This window comes from Lycium ferocissimum, unplaced genomic scaffold, assembly GCF_029784015.1.
Source record: "Lycium ferocissimum isolate CSIRO_LF1 unplaced genomic scaffold, AGI_CSIRO_Lferr_CH_V1 ctg6193, whole genome shotgun sequence".
Lineage (NCBI taxonomy): Eukaryota > Viridiplantae > Streptophyta > Magnoliopsida > Solanales > Solanaceae > Lycium > Lycium ferocissimum.
Window position 1 is genome coordinate 10,897 of NW_026726260.1, and position 23,833 is coordinate 34,729.

General features: G+C 37.0%; 2 protein-coding genes and 1 long non-coding RNA gene across 3 annotated transcripts; 2 read left to right on the forward strand and 1 right to left on the reverse strand.

Moving 5' to 3' along the window:
* Positions 1-412: 412 nt before the first annotated feature.
* On the forward strand, positions 413-799 carry LOC132045189 (uncharacterized). Its single transcript, XM_059435731.1, has one exon. The coding sequence runs from the start codon at positions 413-415 to the stop codon at positions 797-799; it is 387 nt and encodes a 128-aa protein (XP_059291714.1).
* A 243-nt stretch (positions 800-1,042) lies between these two features.
* On the forward strand, positions 1,043-1,730 carry LOC132045191 (uncharacterized). The gene is made up of 2 exons (XM_059435732.1): positions 1,043-1,079; positions 1,246-1,730. The coding sequence occupies exons 1-2, from the start codon at positions 1,043-1,045 to the stop codon at positions 1,728-1,730; spliced, it is 522 nt and encodes a 173-aa protein (XP_059291715.1).
* An 11,704-nt stretch (positions 1,731-13,434) lies between these two features.
* LOC132045190 (uncharacterized) lies at positions 13,435-15,140 on the reverse strand. The gene is made up of 2 exons (XR_009412361.1): positions 14,851-15,140; positions 13,435-13,730 (listed from the first exon to the last, which is right to left on the reverse strand). It is a non-coding gene; the product is annotated as an uncharacterized LOC132045190 (long non-coding RNA).
* Between the last annotated feature and the right edge of the window lie 8,693 nt (positions 15,141-23,833).

The window sequence follows — 23,833 nt, forward strand, 5'->3', positions numbered from 1 at the left end:
CTCATATCCAGAATGGATCTACTAAGGTATATCTTTCGGCATACCAATGCCCGTGGGAAAGTTAGCTAAATGGCAGATGCTACTGAGCGAATTCGATAATGTATACGTAGCACTGAATGTAATCAAATGACAAGCCCTAGCCGACTTGCTGGCTGAAAGTCCCATCGATGATGAACCCGAACCATTACGGACTTTCTTCCCAGACGAGGAGGTGACGACTATCGAAGAAGAGATGACTGAGCCATACTCAGGATGGAGACTGTTCTTCGATGGAGCATTCAACTACAAAGGATCAGGCATCAAAGCAGTGTTGATATCAGAAACAGGACAATACTATCCAATCGCCACAAAACTCGACTTCTAGTGTACCAACAACATAGCCGAATACGAAGCATGTATTCTCAGCCTCAGAATGGCTTTGGACATAAACATAGAAGAGTTGTTGGTAATCGAATATTCCGACTTGCTCATCAATCAAGTGAAAGGAAATTGGGCAACCAAGAATGACAAAATGCTACAATATGTAAACCTGGTACAGAGACTGTGCGGACGATTAGAAAGCATTAATTTCAGGCATACTCCGGGGGCTCAAAACGAGTTTGCTGACGCATTAGCCACAATAGCCTCCATAATTCAGCACTCCGATAGGACTCACATTGATCCACTAGAGAACACTCTAAAAGAAGAACAAACTCACTGCACTCACGTCGAGGCAGAGCCAGATGGAAAACCATGGTACGTTGACATCAAGTCATATCTGGAGAAAAGAGAGTATCCACCAGAAAGCTCAGAAAATTAGAAGAAAACCATCAGGAGGTAAGCCAACGGATTCTTTCTAAACAAAAACGTGTTATACAAGAGAACACCCGACCTCGGGTTACTCAGATGTGTGGACGCCAAAGAGGCCATAAAATTGCTGAAAGAGGTAGATGCCGGGGCATACGAACCCCACATAAATGGACTCATCTTGGGTAAGAAGATATTAAGGAAAGGATACTCTTTGGATGACCATGGAGCATGACTCCTAAAAATTTGTGCAAAAATGCCATCAATGCCAGATACACGGAGACCTGATCAAGGTTCCCCCTATAGAACTACATGTGATGAGCTCACCTTGGCCATTCGTAGTATGGGGGATGGATGTCATCGGACCCATCAAGCCACCGGCATCCAATGGACATCATTTCATCATAGTCGCCATCGACTACTTCACTAAGTAGGTGGAAGCAACTTCTCACAAATCAGTGAACAAGAAAGTCGTGGCTGACTTCATCAAGAACAATCTCATATGCCGCTTCGGTGTGCCCGAGTCTATCAGAACAGACAATGGAGCAAATCTGAATAGCCATCTGATGAAAGGCCTCTGTGAACAATTCAAGATCACTCACAGAAACTCTACAGCCTACTGGCCAGAGATGAATGGAGCAGTAGAGGCTGCCAACAAGAACATCAAAAGAATCTTGAGAAAGGTGATCGATAACTGCAAGAATTGGCATGAGAAGCTACCTTATGCTTTATTAGTGTACCGAACGACTGCCCGGACATCTACCGGAGCAACCCCATATCTCCTTGTCTACGGCACAAAAGCGGTCATACCCGCAGAAGTGGAGATTCCTTCACTTAAGATCATCCAAGAAGCAGAACTGAATGATACAGAATGGTTTACAAATCGCTACGAGAAGCTGGCTATGATCGATGAAAAAAGAATGGTGGCAGTATGCCACGGATAGCTATACAGACAGAGAATATCTCTAGCTTTCAACAAACAGATCAAAGCCCGACTCTTCCAAATTGGGCAACTCGTACTCAAGCGAGTCTTCCCTCACCAAGAAGAATACAAAGGAAAATTTGCACTGAACTGGAAAGGACCATACATGATCAGAAAAGTACTCTTGGGAGGAGCCATGGTCCTAGCCGAGATGGATGGACAAGAATGACCCAAAGTTATCAATGCAGACGCACTCAAGAGATACTACATTTAGGACTCCATTTGTTTGTAATCACATTATCATGTCCCTTTTAATCGTATCTTTTGCTTGTAATCGTCCTTTTGTAATAAAATAAAGGAAAACAATCATCCATGTAATGAACTACGCGATGACCTGACTTTCCCACAAGTGGGATATGTAGGCAGTCCATATCAGACCCGGTCGCATCATTAGTAAAAACCAAAACTTAATTATTTTATTCTGAACTACAGTCGACCTGATTTCCTGTTGCGACAGGATACGTAGGCGCTTTCGAGCTCGATTGTCACAAAAGAAAAACCCAAGAAACTCTTAGGAAGCCACAGAGATACAAAGTCAAGAGGAATCAATAGGATCGGAATATAAGGATCGACGCAAAAGTCAGCCAACATCAACCTTACAATGAGGCAGAATTTTTAAGGAGACCTCAAAAATTCCTGTCAAAAGCAATCAGCAAGAAGATGACAAGACCAGACCATACACTAGGGCAGAATTTATTAGGGAACCTCAGAAATTCCCGCACAACGAGACGACACAAGAGTCAATCAAATCAAGGCCTGAAACCGGGGCAGAATTATTGAGAAAGATCTTAAAAATTACACCGGTTCGGGGACTCAGCAACGAGATCCCCTGAAAGATCGAAAGACCTCGTTTGAAAAAACACATGTCATGACATACAAAACGAAAACAAAGATTTTCAAGAAAACAACAGGTATTTTATAACTTTACTTTAGATTTTCAAAATTATCATAAGTTCGCTCTAAAACAATCTCTCGAAATACCGAGTCTAAGAGGATTCAAAGAAGCATCAAGAGAAGACACCGGACGAGAGGAAAACGACGCTAATCGGCCTTTTAGAAAACTAAAAAATTCTCTGTAGATGTAGGCTTTTAAATAGGGAGGCAGATACGTCATCAATCGACTTACCCGCAACAGAGGCAAAGGGAAAACTCAACCAGACGTCAAATGGCCAAAAGGGTCAGAACGGAATGAAAGGAAAAAAGCATCTCTAACCACGAGGGTCATGAAATAAATGGACAAAGACATATCAGACTGAAAGGGTCACAAAACAAACGAATGGCAAAGATATATCCAATTAAAAGGATCCACAAGACAAATGAATGAGGAAGACATATTCGACCAAAAGGGTCACAGTGAATGGGCATAAAGACATATTCGACCAAAAGGGGCATGACAAAGATAAAGAGGCATATCCGACTACGAGGGTCACAGCCAGTACAATGGACGAAAGAAAGATTATCCAGCCGCAAGGGCCATATTTGTCATATGCATGCCAAAAGGGCCATTCATACAAAGAACCAAAAGGGCCATTCATATCAAACAGCCAAAAGGGCCAGTCATTCATACAAACTGCCAAAAGGGCCATTCATACAAACACTGCCAAAAAGGTCATTCATACAAACTGCCACAAGGGTCATTCATGCAAACGCTGCCAAAAGGCCATTCATATAAATTGCCAAAAGGTTCATTCATACAAACTGCCACAAGGGCCATCCATTCATACAAACTGCCACAAGGGCCATCCATTCATACAAACTGCCAAAAGAGTCATTCATACAAATATTTCCAAAAGGGCTATTCATACAAATCGCCAAAAGGGTCATTCATACAAACAATCAAAAGGGCCATTCATTCATAAAAATAACCAAAAGGGCCATTCATTCAAACTGCCACAAGGGACATTCATTCATAAAAACTGCCACAAGGGTCATTCATACGAACAGCCACAAAGGCCATCTACACAAACAAGCAACATCAACAAAGGCTATTTGTCAAAGAAACATGATTACACCAAGAGAAATATCTATAATACTGTCAAAATCAGGAAATAGGTACACAGCCGCCAGAAGGAGTCGACTCACTAAACCAAATTCAGACGATTGCATAGAGAACGTGGAACTTTTTCTTACGCGGCCGGTCAAGATAGGGTGTCCATAAGAGTGAAGCTCTCCGGTCAGGATTTGGAAACCATCCGATCTTAGACTCAGTCACAATTTTGTTTGTTATTTACTTTCTTACTAAAAATCGCGACCGGCCGGGTACACACCGAGAAATCTAAGGATATTCCTGCATAAGGGACATACTCTTCCCCAGCGAGTCGAACTACATATGACCTGATTCCCAGAAATTGGGGATATGTAGGCTGGCTCAAGACCAGAGAGTCGGTCACAGTCTAACAGCCGTCCAGAGAAAATCTCAGTCACAACACTTGAGATCTCAGGACTTCCCCTTCAAATCACTTAAAGTCCTTAGTTGACTCGAACTATAAGTAGTCTGAATTCTCGTACAGCCCGAGATATGTAGGAAACCTAGAGACCAAGGTCCGTCCACAAGTCTGAAAATTGCATAAAAATGAGAGGTAGCATGAGTTGGGTCAGCCAAAAATTAGGGTTAGTCAAATTTCGTTGCTCAGGGATGGTCTCGCCATCCCCGAACACCGAAGGGGCAGTTGTTGATGCCTAATTTTTTACCTCTCATTGTTTTATTTTAATTACCCAGAGTCCTTGGATATTAAACGGAATGAAATATGTAATTTTTAGAAGTCAAAATAATCATATAAAATTATTTAGATAGTATCATAAATTATTTATAAATTAATTTGCACATTTTACAATAATTATGACATATTTGTTAGATTTAACTAAGAGAAAACAATTTTGAAAAGTTATTTATTTAATTGTTTAAACGGAAAAGGCTCAAATATGCCATTCAACTATCGGAAATGGCTCGTTTATGCCACTCGTCAATAGTTTGGCACATTTATGCCATCGAACTATAGGAAATGACTCATTTATGCCATCGAACTATAGAAAATTGCTTATTACGCCACTCATCAATAGTTTGACTCATTTATACCATCGTCCATTATCAAAATGACTCATCCATGCCATTTTTCATTAACGCCAATTTTATAATACCAAATATGACAGGTAGCCTCCAATTAGAGGTCTACATCGTTTAATTAAACCAGCCCAATTTTAAATAACAAATTAATAAAAAATCCGACCCATACACCTTACTCACCCACAATCATAATCTAGTTGGAGGTCACGTCTCATATATGATATTGTAAAACCGACGTTAATGAAAAATGGCATGGATGAGTCATTTTGATAATGGACGATGGTATAAATGAGTCAAACTATTGATGAGTGGCATAAATGAGTCATTTCCTATAGTTTAATGGCATAAATGAGTCATTTCCTATAGTTCGATGGCATAAATGAGCCAAACTATTGACAAGTGGCATAAATGAGCCATTTATGATAGTTGAATGGCATATTTGAGCCTTTTCCGTTGTTTAAATCACAAAAAAAAATCAATTAGCAATTTTTTTTTTTAATCCAACGAATCTGATCAATTAAAAGAATTAATCATTTTTACCCCTAAACTCTGAATTTCCCATTTTTATTTTATTAATTAATTAAATGCTTAATTGTGGTTAATTCCCACAACTGTTGCTATGAAATTGACAAGTGGCTACAATTGAAAGGGTCAATTTTGACCTTAATTGAAAATCAATCTTGTAGTCTGGCCCAATTGAGGCCATTATTGCAAAATAGCCTTTTAATTGTTATTTAGTCTAATGGTGACCTTATTTGAAAAGACCAAATTCATTGGTTTGATCAATTAAAGTTGTTTTTTGCAAATGTCTTTTTAAATTGGCTAATTGAATCAAAAAGGCCACAATTGAAATGGCCTGGTCTTAAGATCAAGTCAACTAAAGGGCGTGTTTGCAAAACTAGCCTTTATTTGTTTAATTAGTCTTGATTAATTATAATTAAGGCTCTAATTTAATTAGTCTTTTTCTTAAATACGGTCATCTATTCAAAAACGCGTTAATTTCTCATATGTATACTCGTATATACTCTAGTATACGTGTGTATACACGTATATCAAATGTATATACATGTATACAATGGACCCTGCCCCCTTCCCCTTTAAATTAATCAGCCAGGCCCAGTCCAAAAAGAATTGGACCCAGCACAAAATACGGATAAGAGGGGTAACACCTCTATACCTTTTTTCATTTTTCATCCTCCACCCGCAAAACACACCCTATCTTTTCTTTCCTCTCATCTCACCCTAACCCTAGTAGCCGGCACCCTTCCCCCCTTCTCTCTCCTAGTTGGATTGCCAAAATGGCGTTTGTTCAGAGAATCAAAACCGAATCAGTTTTGGGATAACCAAAACAAGCAGCATTAAATGCTACTTCATCTCCTTCCCACCTTATCTCAAACAACACCCTAAAGATATCGTTTCGACTCCTTTTCCGCATTTCTTTTCACTTTTATGTTGAATTGGGTACAGTTGCATTAATTAATTCTTGTTCTTGTATGTGGAACCCTCAATTCCCATTGGTTACTTTAGAACCAACCGGATCGAGGGGATGAGGCTAGAGATCAAGCCTTCATCTCAATTTTGGGAAGATCTAAGTCGTTCATTATGAGAACCAAGTGTATTTTTCAGAAATTTTACTTGTCCCACATCGGTTGGGTGCATCTCATTAAGAAAAGGAAGTTTTTTGAACACTCTTGCATATGCAAAAGCTTGATATTTGAGCATTTGACTCGAACTTTGAGCTATTAGTAAAAACAATATATACTTAACTGTTAGAGGTTGAGTTTTCAGTTTAAAAACTTGATTTTTTTTGTGGTGGCTGAGTTGAGGAGAGGAAGCACAACGGTTTTCAAATCCATTCTTGCTCGCCGCTGCACATCAAAAAGGTAACCTTTTATCATTTTATTGCTTTTCATTTTCATTAAGTTTTGTGTTTAGCTTAGGTGTTTAGCTTAAGTATGAATTTGGGAGTTGATTTAGTATTATGTTGGTTTAGTACAAAAATACCATAATTATGCTGTTGATTATTGTGTTTGAATGTTGTTTCAGCCAACATTATGTTTTAGTATTGAGGTTTGACTGGTCTTTAATCAGATCTTAATCACTGTATAATTGCCTAGACACTTAATATGCTGATATGATCATGATTTTTAGTAACATTGGTTTGGATAGATCAGTAATGGGGTTTCTTAGTTTCATTCTCAGCTGCTTGCTATTAACTAAATAAGTTACATTAGTTTAAGGATCAATTATGATGAAACTGGAATAAAGGAGTGTTTGAGTTGGTGGTTGACTGCTAACTATTAAGAATGGGGTAAATAGCTTTGTTAAGAGGTGTAGCAAACTCTAAATGTCCTTTCAATGTGTGCTTGAGCTTGGTTCATGATAAGGCAGTGTTGAGGTTCTCAAAATCACAGGAGTGTGATTGAGGATTTGAGTAAGATGTATGTGTAATGTTTGTCCATTCTAAAACTAATTATTTGAGTGCTAAGGTACAAAAGAAGTAAAGAAAAGGAAGAGAAGTGTAACTTGGATTTGTCTAGGCCTTTCATGTACACTACTTATCCTAGGGGGCAAGGCTGTTATGAATTGTTTGGATCTTTCTTTAAAATTAAACCACTTTGAATGAGATGGTGACTTAAATGACAACTGCATGATATTCTCATGATCATAAATGTCCTTCTTTTTTTTTATATCTATATATGTTACTTGGTGAATATGTCCTAATATTGGTTAACCCTGTTGTCTCTTAAAACTTGACTATATTTGAAGTTCTAAAGGTCTAGTTAGACCGAAAGATGAAGGATTAACACCAAAACTAAAACTGGTTCAAATCTATCTAATTTCTTTCTCATGTGAACTATCTTTGTATCATTTCTTGAAAACTATCGTTTAAATATGAACTAGAACTGAAATTGTCCAGTATTTTCAAACTGTTTATGTGACTAAAGTCTCTAAAGAGGGCGAACTACTTATTAAAACTTAAACATATACCTTAATTTACAAAAAACTCCTTCATAGTTTTGAAATGAATAAGTAAATGGTTTATGGTGAAAATCAACTTATTATGGTTATCTTCAAGTGTTTAAGTCCTTGGTTGAACTCTGATGCTTTGTCTATGAATCCAATACAATTGCTTGGCTATGATGGCTTATATGCATCCTTGTGGTTCAGTTTGGATATGATTATGTTGTGACATAGTCTATTGATATTTAAACCAGCTTGTGGTTCTTTTGTTCAACGAGATGACTTAGGAGACCTTTCAATAATGAAGTTAACTTATTCAGTGATTCTCTGTGAGAAATTAATTAGATTAGGGAATGGAAATGCTTTTAGTCCAATAAAGGGAATTATGTCTGCTTGAATATATGTGTACATAAGCTTGCTTAAGTTTTCCTCTTATAGGATGAAGATTGATGTGTCTGAAACCTGTTTTGGTCTTGAATGTCTTCACTTAGCTATAGTAGGGCAAAACAACGATCAACTAATACCTTTTCTCAATAATTTGCAACTGGAATCTCCCATATAGTTTCACCTGCTTCCCAAAGAGTTATTTTAATAGTTCTAAAGATAAAAAGGGGGTTAAAAAAGGTGTAAGAACAAAAGGAGAATTTAGCTTGAATTGACTCTGTTCTATCTTACTTCACATGTGACCAGCCATAGGAGTAGATAAAGAAGCAATCTCCATAAATAGAATTCCGGGCTAATTAATTGAAAGTCCTAGTTTGTGTCAAATGTTGCGTAAGTATCTTGGTTAGGGATTGGTTTAATGATGATGTCTAGAGGATCATAGGTGTGCATAGGCTGGCTGTTGACCACTTGATATGGAGGAGCCATTTAAAAGACATCTTAAGGTGCGAACTGGGAAGAGTTAAGCCTTGCTTGGTCCATAGTACCCTTCCTTCAAATAAGGGATGTCATGGCATACTCCACAAGTCCATAGGGGACATAGTTGCTATATGCACAGTTGGCCTTAACACCTCATCAGCACACCAATGGATTGCCATAAAATGAACCCTTTAAGTGTCTTAACAAGTTGTAAAAGTCAAAAAGGAAATTGTCCATGAGAAGTGACTGATTCTTCTAGAAACAGGGGATGTGACAAGCTGAAACCTTGATAATCAAGTTATTGTCCTAGAATGAATGTTAGACTACCCTGGCTCTTTGAACTGTTCGAGTTCTTGTATCCTCCTATTCCTTTAGGAATTCTACTGAGCTTAAAAGTCACAATTCCTCTTCGTTACATCTTAGGTTGGCTCATATGAGTCTTGCATTTTTTTTTTTTTTGCACACCTCCCTTATTCTATTTGAGTATGTGCTCCTTAGTGTGCTTCCCTTTCACTGAATTGAGCCAAGTGTGAGTGGACATCCATGTTTGTTTTTGCCTCATCAAAATCTGTTAAAATTATGAACTATTTTGTGCTATTTTGTTTGTTTAGACTTGCTAAGTTTCTTGCTTTTTATATCATGTTTGCTGATCTAATAATGCTCCTCTGTTTCTCCTTGCTTAAATGATGTACATTTGCATTTCTAGTAGTAATAGCAACCTGAGTGTTTGATTTAGTTTCTATATCTGTTTTGAGTGATTTCCGAATACATAGGAATATACATAGGATTGATAAAAGAGAAGAAATATATACATGATATGTATGTGATATACATATCAAATGTGTATACAATGGGTATATCATGTGCATATTGGAAACAAAGGGGGCTTGGGTGGTTTCTTTAGATCCAATTTTGGGTTGTCAGGCCCAATAACTTGGAACAATATATGTATACATGTATTTTCCCTTATATATATATATATATATGTGTTATGTATATATATAAGTGTGATAAATTTAGTAAATTAATTCTAACCAAGTTCCATTTCTCCTTCCTCCTCCTCACTGCATGCTACTCGGGCCTTGTCTAAACCAAATCTGTAAGGCTTAGGCCCAACAGATCAATTCTTTCAAAGTCATTGCTGTCCAGCAAAGTGAAAGGGAAGCTAATATTGTAGATGTATTGAAGGACCAACCATGGGCAAAAATGGTCAACTAGGGGTGTGTACACCCCTAGCCTAGCCCTCTCTTTCAATTATGCTTTTTTATTTGAATATTTTTATTTTTATTTGAATAACGTACTTGTATAATTTGTAAGAATTCACATTATATATTGGAATCTTTATTTTTAGAACTAGTCGTTTTAGGACAACGGTACCTATGTCGTTTAGTAGACTTTAAGTCCCCGAACGATTTTCAAAAAAAAAAAAAAAAAAAAAACCGGACTAAGTACAACGGCTTTAGGAGTGATAAATATTAATTTTTTGATATCAGTTAAAAACGGAAGTGTAAAAGGATTTTTTTTTTAGACTACAAGTATTATGGCCTTTCCCTTTAACAAACCGGGTCAGCTTTTTGGAAACAAAGGAATATATTTCTACAAAAATGAAATAAGTTCTGGACCAAAATTTAATCGAAACTAAGTAATTTGGGCCAAGCCTAACAGTGGAGAACAAAGATTTTGGACTGAATCCCACCTGAAAACAAACACATTTTGGGCCAAAAGCTCACCCTATTTTTTCAGAAAAAGCAATTAACGAATTGGGCTAAGCCCACTGGAGTATACCTTTTCATATCTATATTTTTGGGCTTAAGCTCGCCTTAAAACAACAAACCAATTTTATACATATATACAGATTCGAGACAAAAAAAAAAAAATCGAACCATTTATACAAACCAGACTCAGTCAAATAAGTGAAATATATTTGTAAATACAAAAGTTGTAGAATAAGAGGTTCTAGCGTATTATATGGATTGACCCGACACATAGTGTGGGATTAAGCATGAATGGAAAAGGACACACACACACACACATATATATATATATAGGGTGAAAAGCATTTTCACCACCCAACTTTGCTTTAAAATCAAACTCCCCCCTCAACTTTGAACAATAATCATTCTCCCCCCTTTATACTAATTGACTTTTTAAAATTCCTATTCTACCCTTGCATTATCAACTTGTCTTTTTTTTTTCCTTTTACTTCTTTAAATCATGATTTTTTTTTCCTCTTTGATCTATGTAACAAATTTCCTTTAAAAAATTAAATATTAATTTCGAGGCAGAGGAAAAAATTTAGAAATACTAGCTAAGTATATAACTTAATGTCATTCTATAATGAAACAAATGAGAAAAATAAGAATTTATTTTATTAATAATAATCAAAACTCTGATATCTATAAATAGGTAACAATAACTTTATAAATATATTTGAATGCAAGTAATACAAATAATTAATAAAAATAGTGGTATATTTTATAACAATTCCTAAAATATTATCTATTTATATTATAAATGAATTTTAAATTATAATTTAAAATATTCCATTAATGACAACCAAAACTTTTTTATATTTGACAATAGAGAATAAGAAAGAAGTGAAACTTATATATATATATATATATATATATGTAAAAATAATAGGTAGTGTGTGTGTGTGTGTCTATATATACACACACATGCATGTACATACATAATATATACTTAATCCATGTAATATTAAAATATCAATCATAAAAAGTACATTAGATTTTGTGATATTTTCATAGAAAGATTATTCTACTTATACTATGAATTTAAATAAAAATCTATACATTTCTAGGTCAAAAAAATAAATTTTATATAATATAAAAAGGCATTACATAGATGGAGGATTGAAAATATCAAGGGTAAAATAGACATGGCATAGTATAAAGGGGGGAGAATGACTATTGTTCATAGTCGAGGGGGGAGTTTAATTTTTAAAGCAAAGTTAGGGGGTGAAAATGATTTTCACCCTTTTTAAAATTCCTATTTTACCCTCACATTATCAACTTGTCTTTTTTACTTTTCCTTCTTTAAAATCATGATTATTTTTTTAATCTCTTTAATCTATGCAAATAATTTCCTATAAAAAAAATAGATATTATTTTCCAGACGAAAAAGAAAGAAAGAGAAATAATAGTTGAGTATATAACTTAATGTCATTTTATAATGAAATAAATGACAAGAATTTTTTTTTTCTTTTTATTGATAATAATCAAAACTCTGATACCTATTTATACAAGTAAAAATAATTGGTAATAATAATTTTATATATATCTTTCAATGCAGGTAATATAAAAAAATTAATAAAATTAGAGGTATATTCCATAACAAATTCCTAAAATATTATCTATTTATATTATAAATGAATTTTAAATTATTCCATTAATGACAACCAAAAATCGTTTATACATTGACAACAGAGAATAAGAGAGTAGTGAAACTTAAATATACATATACATAAGTAAAAATAACAGGTAATGTGTGTGTGTATGTGTGTGTGTATTAAATTATCAATCATAAAAAGTAATATTAGATTTTGTGATAAATTCATAAAAGGATTATTATAATATGAATTTAAATAAAAATCTATAAATACCTAGGTTAAAAAAAATTATATATAAAATGGTATTACATAGATGGAGGATTGAAAATGTCAAGGGTAAAACAGACATTGCATAAGATAAAGGGGGAGAATGTCTATTGTTCATGGTTAAAGAGTGAGTTTGATTTTCAAAGCAAAGTTGTGGTGGGAGGAGGGGGGGGGGGGGATGAAAATGATTTTCACCATTATATATATATACTACGAAACCAAAATACTTTTTAAAATACACTATCCTAGTACATAAAAGGAGACTATTCTTATCCGGATATTATAAATCCAAACCTAAAATAACCTATATATAAAGGGAATATATTCAACTCTTTTCCAAAACTATGCAATAATGACAGTCTTTATAAATGTGGAAAGTAAGTAAAAAATAAACAGTTCATGCAAATAATCACACACTGGAATTCGAAGGTCAACCGTACAGTACGGATCCTTAATACTAGGGTGTCTAACACCTTCCCTAGGGGATCACCAGAACCCTTACCTAGAACTTTGAATTACTAAGGATTTATCACGGTATTTGAATAAACCGTTCACCACCGATTTTTCTAATTTCCTAAAAAATTAGGTGGCGACTCTTTTTCAAAACAAGTCTGAAAGAGCACCAACAAGTTCGAAGTAGCTTTCCGAGCGCTAACCCTGCCCTCGAAATGCGAAACGTATCAGCGATGGCATCTAACTCTGGGCCTCACTCTGGCCCACACTAGCAGGTGGCACCTGACCATTACCCTCTTCCGCAATCGTATCCAGCCTCCTACTGGCCATCTTGTTCCTAGTCGTAGGCATCATTTTATGATGAAACAAGATAGAGATTACGAATTGAATTCTTACGACTCAGCTCTATCGCACGGTCTAGAACAAGAAGGAAAGGTGATAATCTTAAATGTCCTGTAGCCTCCTGCTTATAAGTGTGGTGCACTACACACCCATAAACAAGACTCTACTAGACACTCTAGGATAGTCCTGCTCTGATACCAAGTTTGTCACGCCTCAAATCGGAGAGGCGAGACCAGAATATGAACCTTACTTGCCGAGCACCATCATATCAGATGTCAACCCAACCTAAACAAATATATAGGCCGACAAGGCTGTCACGAGGTAACTAAAGCATTAGAAGGACCCATCATCAGTCAACAACTCAAATGGATACAACATGCATATACATATATATGTATATGGGTCGACGAGGCCGCCATGGAAGTTGTATAGCAAAACATGGGCCGACAAGGCCATACAACACAACTATACACTAGACACATGTCTACCAACGACTAAGAGTAACATGACTGTCATAAGGTCAGGCCAAGGCCCCGCCATACCCAAAACATATATATACAAGGCATACCGGCTCGATTTTGCACTCCGGAAGGAATGGTGCACATCAAGCAACCGCTGAGCTGGCACTCTACTGAGGAGGACCGTCGATCTGTCTACCTGAACTGCAGTCATAAAATGCATCACCCCAACAAAGGACATCAGTACGAATAAATATACCGAGTATTTAAGACAAAAAGAGCCTATATGAAACATCAATAAGGAAAGGTAAGGGAAAGAGTCAACCTGAAACATATGAATGCCACTGACGGCGCATGATATGTATATATATATATATATATATATATATATATATATATATATATATATATATATATATATATATATATATATATATATATAGTGCACAATAGGTTCCATACCCACCGATTATAGTTTGATAGTAAGTAATATTGTCATATACATATATAGGTGCCATATCCACCAATTATAGCTCATATAGACATGCATGAGGAACATTAGAAGGATATTCTGAGCTTATCGGAGTGACATAAGGTCGTTAATCCTCTGAATGACGATCTGTAAACTAACTAGTCAACATATGTGCAATAAGAACCAAGAAAACATGACATAACATGATTCATTAGACATAATAATGAAAGGAGATATATGAACATTTCTAGCTTAACAAGAATAGAGGGACGTTCGTTTACGTTTCGTTTTAATCGGATTCATGCTAAAAGAAGGAAATGATAGCCTTAACATATATTTAACGCCGAACTCCTTATTATAACATCGGAAACAACCTCCTCTATTCCTTTATCTACAAGAAATAATAATGGTACTAACGTCAAGGTACGAATAGCACAATCAACAACACATCGAGCAGCAAGCTCATTCTATAATTAATTGGACAGCATTTCCCCCTCCCCTTTTACCTCTTTAAGTTCATAAAAACATCAACAACACATAAACACCATCAAATCTACATGTCCAACACCTCAACAACATAAGAACAAACCCAACAATCCAATATAACAACATTCATCACTAGTTTATGACTTCTAGTTACTACTTCATATATTCCCATGAAAATAACACATCTACAGCACCCTCTTCTACGAAATAAAAAAGGTTATATGTACTTTAAACGAGGTGGAACCAATTTGCTCTATCCCAAACTTTCAAGAAACAAGCGACTACAACAACTACGAAAGAGAGAGAGAACGATAAGAGCCCAAGAATCCAGGGGAGAATCGAAGATGGAATTTTGCTACAACTAACCTTGAACTGAAGTACAAGATTATTTCATAAATTTCTACTAACTTGATGGGATTATTCGCCGCTGGAGACACAATAATGTTGCTGCTCATATAAGAACTAGCTAGCTTTCCCAAGGTGTAATTATATGAAACTCCCCTTCCCCTTCTCTATATATTTCATGGATGTGTGTATATGTGTGTATTGATGACTTGTTGATCCTTACTTACTCCCTCTTGCTGCCACATAAGTCCAGGCCCACATGACGATTCCTATAAAGATTATTAGGTAGAAGGTGGCCTAACTTTTATTTATTTTTGCCAAGGAAATTTGTCCTTATCCAACATACACCTAGCATGACTAATCAAATGGTTAATTATACCTATACAACACTTACTTATCAGCCCCATTTAGCTACATACACATGACACGTGTACCCCTTCCCATTATTGAATAAATAATTTTATACACTTTTACAAGTAAATAATCACATTTATCATTCACATATGTAGAAATTACTTTTTGAAGAAAGCCCGTCCTAGTCCGTAGCCTCTTTTGGCATACATAAAATATTATTTTGGGACCTCGTCCTCTTATACGCTAAGCTCTTGATATGCATACTTGAACACAACCTTATTCTTGTAGGTTTGTATTGGCTAACTACAACGAATTCTAACGTCAAAGTACGGGGTGTTACATCCTTCCAACATATACTAACCATGGTCTTAAACACTTATAACCTTGGGAATAACATATCCCTTCATCCTTATGTTGACATAACTTACGACACAACTTAACGTACAAAAACACGTGATGTAACAATTGCAAGCAAAGCTGATAACCTTTGAGTAAATGGGTGAATCATGTGTACTTGAAAGGGGAGGATTGGTGGTAAAATTCCCCACCTCAAGATAGTTGTTGGTACTGGAAAAATATTTGCAGCATCAAAGGCAAATTTAGCATAGGATATAGAGGAAATGAGTGGCTAACACCAGCAGGTAAAGATACCATTGGTAGTGGTTACCATTGGAGAATGGGAAGTGGGGTACAACGACCATGGTGGAGAGAAGTATGGAATAGGGTGACTATCGCTAAAAATAGCTTTATTTTCTGGCTAGTGATGAATGGGAGACTACTTACCAGAGTAAGGCTAGAAAAGATAGCTCTATCAGGGTAATTCATGTGCTTTATGTGGAAGCCATCTTGAAACCATCAGCCATCTGCTCTTTGAGTGTTTATACTCAAAATAGTGTCTTGAGATTGTTTTCAACTAGCTCAAGATTCAGCAGTGTAATGTCATGCCCTAAAACCCATCCTGGGCGCAACAGCCATCCTACCCTATGAACAACACCAGAAGCAACTTATAAAATCAATAAATGTCTACTCTTTTTTTATAATCTTTTGATATTTATTTAAAACAGTCATTTATAGCTAACCGAAAGCATATTCATACTTATAAAAATCAGTGGAAGTTTAATAGAAATAAGTTTTCATAAAACGTGGCAAACACCCAATAAGTCACATGAGACTTCAACAATCTACCCACAACTCTGACAGTTATCTATGGAGCTTCTAAGAAAAATAAATGAATTGACTAACTTCAGGATGCAGCCCGAAAACTAAAAACAATAAACTAAGATAGAAGGGTGTCCCACGAACAAACGTGTGGGCTCACTAATATTTCTGGAAAGCAGTAAGTTCTCCTACTTCGTACACGTATCACAAACCTGCTATTCCTCGTTACCTAAAAAAAAACAATGATATGCCAGAGTACTAGGTACTCAGTGAGTGTCTAAGGGGCAACAGTTAACATGTCAAAATAACATAGTAAAATCAAGAAACAATATCAATGAAAACAGTTCGAAATCCAGACATAGAGTAAGCTAGTAAATTTAGTAAAATCACCAGCAAAAGCTAAGACATAGGAATATATCAATTTCAATTTGTTATACCGTTCATCTCATCAAATCATTCACTTACGAACTCAAGATCACCACAGCCACTCACAAGCAACCAAAAAACCAACACCGGCCAACTCACAGGAGAACAACCATTCGATGCACCGGAATATTATCTCACGGAGGCTAATAGTCCTCTAGACTAGCACAGCAAAAAATGCACCGCGCTACAGGCCTCAGAGGTCAATCGTCCTCTGGACTGACACAGCAATAGATACACCGGACTACCCGCCACAAAGGTCAATCATCCTTTCGACTGACGCAGCAATGCTTAAAGGCGATACATTAGGATCCATCATGGCTTATAGCCAAATTCACTTCTCAAGTCATCTTCTCACAATAGAGGTATTTCAAGTCATAACTATTTTAGAAACCTTGTTCAGATCACTTATTCAATTTCATGTTCAAGAAAACCCATTCAACAACAAAACATGCATAAAGCTTCAATATTTAGAGAGATAAGCTCAATCATCCATTAATGGGGCAAAACACGTTCAACACAATAGTATAATTGACGTGCCGCGTATTTACGTCACATTTAATGCTTTCAATGGCGATTTTTACTTGTGTTTCAAGCAAGTTTGTGTTATTTTTACGTGTTTTTATTATGTTTCAGGTAATACGAGGTCCCTAGAGCCTAAGTGTGGAAAACAAGTGAAAAAGAGAAAAAAGAGTTGATTCTTTTTTGAAACAACTGGAGATTCTGGAAATTTTGGTTAGAAATTAAGCCTGCGCGTTCGTGCAGGTAAGCCACGCGATCGCGCCCACGGGCATCAGTGACTCTACGCATTCGCACGAGTGTGTCACGCAATCGCGCTGAAGAAGAGAAGTGGTGCTGACGTCATGCACGCGTTTGCGTGGCCGCAAGGTCTTCGGGACGGTGGAAGCGGAACTTGGATTTTGACGATTTTTTTCTATTCCTACCATTTAAAAGCCAGCGGGAGCATTGTAAAATTATCTTTGGCAGAAAACACAAATTTGCAGGCTAGGGTTACTACGTATATTTTCTTTCTTTTATTTGAACCTTGTTTATGGGAATTTCTTAGTGACAATTGAGATTGAAACTCTTGTTGTGCTTATTTATTGATCGACATTATTTTTAATCAAGTAAGTTATTGTTATTTTAATTATTCTTGTTCTTCAACATTTCTCAAGGGAGTAGCTAACCCTAGGACTTGCCCATTTACTTTGTTTGAAACTCGGAAGAGGAAGAACGGGGTTGGGATAGAATAATTAACATGAATTTGGGGCGTTAACCCCCATCTAATGGAAATTGACCTAGAAATAGGTGATAACACTTGTAGCCATAGTCGGGTGTTCTTAATGTTCCTAATTGCTTTAACGATATTCAATTAGGTAGTCTAATTAATCTTTGGGAGAAGTTAATTTAGAGTCATTATCCGAGGCTAATTAACATAATATTACCATTATCTGTAATTCATGAAATATATTGGATCGTTACTTGAGAAGTAGTTTCCTTTATTCCATTCTTGTGGCCATTGATCAATTTACTTACTTTCTAGATTAGATTTTTATATTTTCGTAATTTATCAAAACCATATCTAAAAACTACCATTGATGCATTCGGCCTAGCTGTTGTTGGTGATAATTCTTAATCCGCTTAAACGTCTACATATTGTTCTCTATGGGATTCGACCCCAACCTTGTTGGGTTACTATATTTGACAACGTCCGCGTTATGCCATTAAAAGGTGTAATTTGAGCTTATCAAATTTTGGCGCCATTGCCGGGGAACAATTGGCGTATTTTGGCTAATTTAGGAAATAAGCTAACTTGCTTTGAACAGAACTTGTGAATATTTGTATAGTTGTTTTCTGTGTTTTATTTTATTTTTAGAAAGAAAAAAAATGGCCTCTTTTCATCAAAACTTGTTTAGTAGTGACTTTTATTGTGAGCATGGCCAAATTGGTGAGTTCAAACTCATGATGGAGTGTCTGCTAGGTAAGGGTAACAAAAATCAAAAAGCCTTGGAAGAATACTTGGAAACTAGTCTCCAACTTGGTTTGATGACAGAACAAGAAAATTCGCCATGGGCAGTCAATCCATATCAGATTCAATATGAACTCTCCAATGCTCAAGTTGAAAAAGTAATCCCTTTGTTGGGGGTCAATCATGAAGATGAGTTCATTGGGGATGCCAAAGAAAAAAAAAATCAGAGTCAACCTTTGTTCTGAAAAATATGGTTATTGTTGACTCTAATCCGGGGGAAGAAGAGGATGTCATAATTCAAGAAGTTCAACTGCCATATATTTTGCAAGTTGAAAGCTCAAGACGGTAAAACGACATTCCTCACTTGAAAGCCAAGAAGTGTAAGATGAAAAATATTATGCTTGGCTTGTTCATTTACTTACCACCCCCCGCCACTCGTGGCCACAAACTTGAATCCAAGTTGGGTACCCAATTCATAAGCTCCAAATGGTGAGAAAAGTGGTAAAGTTAGTAACCGTCGTGCCGCGACGTTAAATCAAGCGCTTGGTGAGAGGCAATCCATCGTTTATGAATTTTTAGAATATTTTATTTTATTGTTTTTGACTAACCTACAGAATTTCAGAATTTTAGGAGTTAATTTGAGCAGGGCAAAAATTTTCATATCATACTCCTAAAAAGCCGATCTAGAAAAAAGGGGGTCTCACATACCTCTTCGCAAACGCGTTGAAATGTGGAGCGAACGTGTTGAACAAAAAAAAAATGGGCCAGCACGAACGCGCCAATGCAAATGCCCCAGGTAAGTAAAGGCTTAAAAATAGAAGCAAAAGGGGTATCAAACAAAAAAACAAAACGGCTAAAGAAAAAAAAAATAACTCCCATTTCTCTCCCTTTTCTCTCAAACTCAACTTCAAATCTTTAAGAATTCTTCAACTTGCAACCACAAGGTATGTGATTCTCTCATTCTCTTGTTCATAGGGTTGTTTTTATCATCTTTTTGTGTTAGAAATTGTGAAAGAAAATTGTTTACTTTCACTTGTCTAAGCATTAAAATTTGATGAAATTGTAGAATTTCTTATCATGGAAATTGTTGTTAGTTGTTGAGTGATGTGAGTTGAGAGTTGGGTGTTGATTTGTTGCAAAAGTTGGGGCAAAATACGTGATTAATATCATGAAATCGAAGCCCCAAAATCATGCCCATAACCTGTTTATAAAAATGCCTTCTGAAATTCTGGACTGACATTGACTCAGCGCGAATGCGCAATAAGAAAAAAGTAAACTAGCACGATCGCGCCCCTGTATTGCGCGAACGCGCTGAAGGAAAATATGCAGTGCAAATACAGAATGCTCGCACAGAGTTGCCCAAAACTTTTGTGACCCAGTTCTTTGACCTAACTGCCTCATTATACATTGTTTTACGTATCCATACTTATGTTTGACATGTGTGTTCATTTTGTAGGTACTTAAGCTTGAAAAATGGCTACAACAACCAATGTTGACCAAGTGCCCCAGATTGAATACTACGATGGCATCACCTTTCAGTCAGCAAAATGTTCTAAGCTCTATGATAGACTGCTAGGAAAGAGCTTCGTCGAAGAAAGGGGCATCGTAACGAAAAATTTGGAAGAAAAGATGTCTGACTTCTATGAAAGACTGGTAATAAGCGGATGGATACGCTTTGCGAATGAATCGATCAAGGCAAATTATACCCTTGTGAGGGAATTCTATGCAAATGCTGCAGAGGCTGACATTACAGATCGGGTGATTGTCAAAGTGAGAGGTGTGGATGTCCTGTGCAATGCTTCTTGAATCAATGCCTACTACGATCTGCAGGATGGTGATAATAGTGAGATGGTGTAGAGGAACGAACAAATGCGGCAACAATGGTTTGTGACCCACCTTCATGGTGGGGAGCAAGCAAAGTGGTTGACTACCATGCAAAGAAAGATCGACTTCACAGAGTTCACTGCTGAGGCCAAAACTTGTCAAGATATTGTGACATCCAAGGTGCTGCCTTCTAAACATGATTCAGAGGTGCCCCTTGAGAGGGCTAAACTAATTTGTGTTGTGATGGAAGGGTTGCCCGTGGATGTGGGGAGGTTTATTATGCAAGAAATACGGGAGGTGGTGCTTAAAAAGACTAAGAGTCTATTCTTCCCATCGTTGATTACCTATTTGTGCTCCCGTGATGGGGTGCCCACGAGGCTAGGTGACAAATAAAAAGGGCCCGGTGGACCGATTCATCCATTGAAGAAGAGAGGGCCCGGTAATGTGCAGAAGAAAAGGAAGATTGATGTAGCAGCCCCGTCATTTGGGCAGTTCACCTCTACTGCATCGGATTCGACTTCCACCCCTTCCACCGATGGGGCGCCTGCTCCTATTCCAGCGATACTACCCTTGCCTCCCTTTGCAAGAGGCCGCCAGTCCTTTTCAGTATATCTCCACCCAGGTCTATGGGGTGGACACTCGGTCCCGGCGGCTAGTGGCTAGTCTCTTTCCCGTCGAGAGAGGACTCATCTACAACTCTTCCGGATGCGGTGGTCTGACATTAACAAGTGTAGTGGAGGAGCTGAAGCATATAAATGAAAAACAGGGTAAGATAGAGAGGCGGCAGAAAAAGGGAAGAGAGCACGCCAAAAAGCAGAGCAAGTTTTTGAACAAGATGATGAGTATTCTGAGGGGTGTATGCGGAGCATAGAATGAGGAGGATAATGAGGAAGATTTGGTCTTGCCAGAGCCCAGTAGCTCCAGCTCCGAGGGTAAGCAGAGATGACTCCAGCACTCAGTGCTAGCAAATATGCCTAAATTATTATTTTTTGTATGTATATGTGATGCGGTGGGGACACTACAAATTTTTTAGTTGGGGGTGGGCTATCTAGTATTGTTGTATTGTAAATATGTGTTTAGGAACCCCCTCGGCTTTTCTTTGCCAGAGTTCTTTTCCTGAGGGGTTTTATTTTGTTGAAACTGGCATGTTTAGGTTGTTGCTTAGGTTGAGTAGAGTAGTTTTTACTTATTTGGTATTTTCTATAACTGTGGCATGTTGTTTGTCATTTGTTGGAAATTTCGGACCCCTCAAAAATTTTGAAAAATGCATACTCAGAACTAGCTATTGGTTGACATGACTTGAATCTTTGTATGACATTATTATATTATTGGGGTATTGTGTGCAACGAATGAATACCTAGGAGGTCAAAATTGTATATGATCGTCCTTATGCCAATGTGTGTGTGAGCTATTAGTTTTGTTCTATTTATGCATGTATAATCTAGAACTTGCCCAGTTAGTCATGTTTGAATCCGAAGTTGGTTTGGTTGTGAGATGATCTTAGGCTTTCTTTGAATAAATAATCACTTTGCCTATATAAGCCTGACCATGTGATTGTAAATATCCCTAGTTTCTCTTTTTGAGCCCGTTGACCTTTTTCTTGGCTAGCCATTAATGAAACTGTACCCTTTGTGAACTCAATCCATCTTCGCACCCGTTCCCTCCTTGATGCTACTAGATAGATGAGGCAAAATGCCTGTGTTGGGGTTGAAATAAATGTGAAGTAGATGTTAAAAACATAAGTGGGGGTAGTGGAGTTTGCTAGTTGGGTTTCGATGTGGTGGTTGCATTTATGAAAAAAAAATTAGAAAATTGTAACACAAAAAGAATTGTAGGTTGATTAGGAATAAAACCACATCGAGGTCGAAAACTGGAAAGAAACAAGAGGGGTTGAATAAGAGGTGAATTAAGGTGAGGAGATGTTGTAGTGTTCAAGAAGGGTTAGTCACTAATATCCAAAAAGTATCCTACCCATCCCTAAGCTTACATTACAAGCCAGAAACAAGTCCTAATATGATCACGACTGAACGACCCTAGGATGAAAGCATAGAAAATAAGGGAAAGCTTATGGTATTTGCATGTGTATATATGAACTTCTTTGTGAGTGTGAGTGTTCTTCTCTTCTCTTTGATCTTCATCCCATTATTGTTGTATATAGGTATGTTGGGACATTCTTTGGTCTATGTGAGGGCATAAAGATGAGCAATGATCAAAATAAAGTGACCGCCTAAAGTAGCGTTTGTGTGCATCATAATATGTTCAATAATGTAATATCATGCATTGAAGCATCATTGTTAGTTGGAGCATTCTTGAGTTGTGCATATTTTTTGAAAATAGAAAAAATGGGGTGGTCCTTGGGAAAAAAAAAAAAGAAAAAAAAAACGTGCATACCGGTAGTTCAGTGTTACACCTCTCGTTTTCATCGTAGGAGAACCTATGGTTTTCTAGTCGGGTATGCCTTTGGAATTGAGGACCGTGTCTGAGTTTTGGAGATAGAAAGTGTCTTACCCTTTGTACAAAGGTATCAGCAGGTGTTCCTGGTAATTTGCAGGGTTAGAAGTTGAACGAATCAAATCGACACGATCTGAACTGAACCGGAGAAGTTTGCAGACACCAGTCATCGTCGACGGACCATTGTTATACGGCGTCGACGGGCTTCGGTAGCCTCGAATCTCCAGAAGCAGGTTGACGGAGCACGTCGACGGGTCATCGACTCGCTCGTCGAACCGCACAGCGGTAACTTTTTACTCCGAGTATAAATATGTGGTTCACGACCCTATTTCTCATTTTCTTCCATTCCAAATCAGAGAAACCCTAGTATTTTCCCTCCTAATATTTTTCATCTTTATTGGTGGTGATTTGGTAAGATCCGAGCCCCGTGAACCCGTGCTTGTCAAGAAGAAGGTTGTTTCTAGGGTTTCTTCAAGGTTGTGAAGCTTAGAAAGTTGGAGTTGAAGTGATTCTTGGAATCTTAGACCCCCTCAAAGGTATGTGAATGATTTATACCCTTGTATTAAAGTTAATTATCAAGGATTCTAGTGGTTCTAAGCGAAGAGAGGGTATTTGTGGAAGTGGTACATTGATTAAGGTTAAGATAGTGATTTGGGGCTATTTTAAGAGATGATTGGGAATAGATTTGAGTATATTTTTATATATAAGTGTTTTTATTGTTGTTGCGGTTGATGTTGGATTGAATGGGAAGATAAAGGGTTGTTAAGCTTATAAGGGAAATATTGCCCATAATTTGTTAAGCTCTATTCGTATTCAAAATGATTA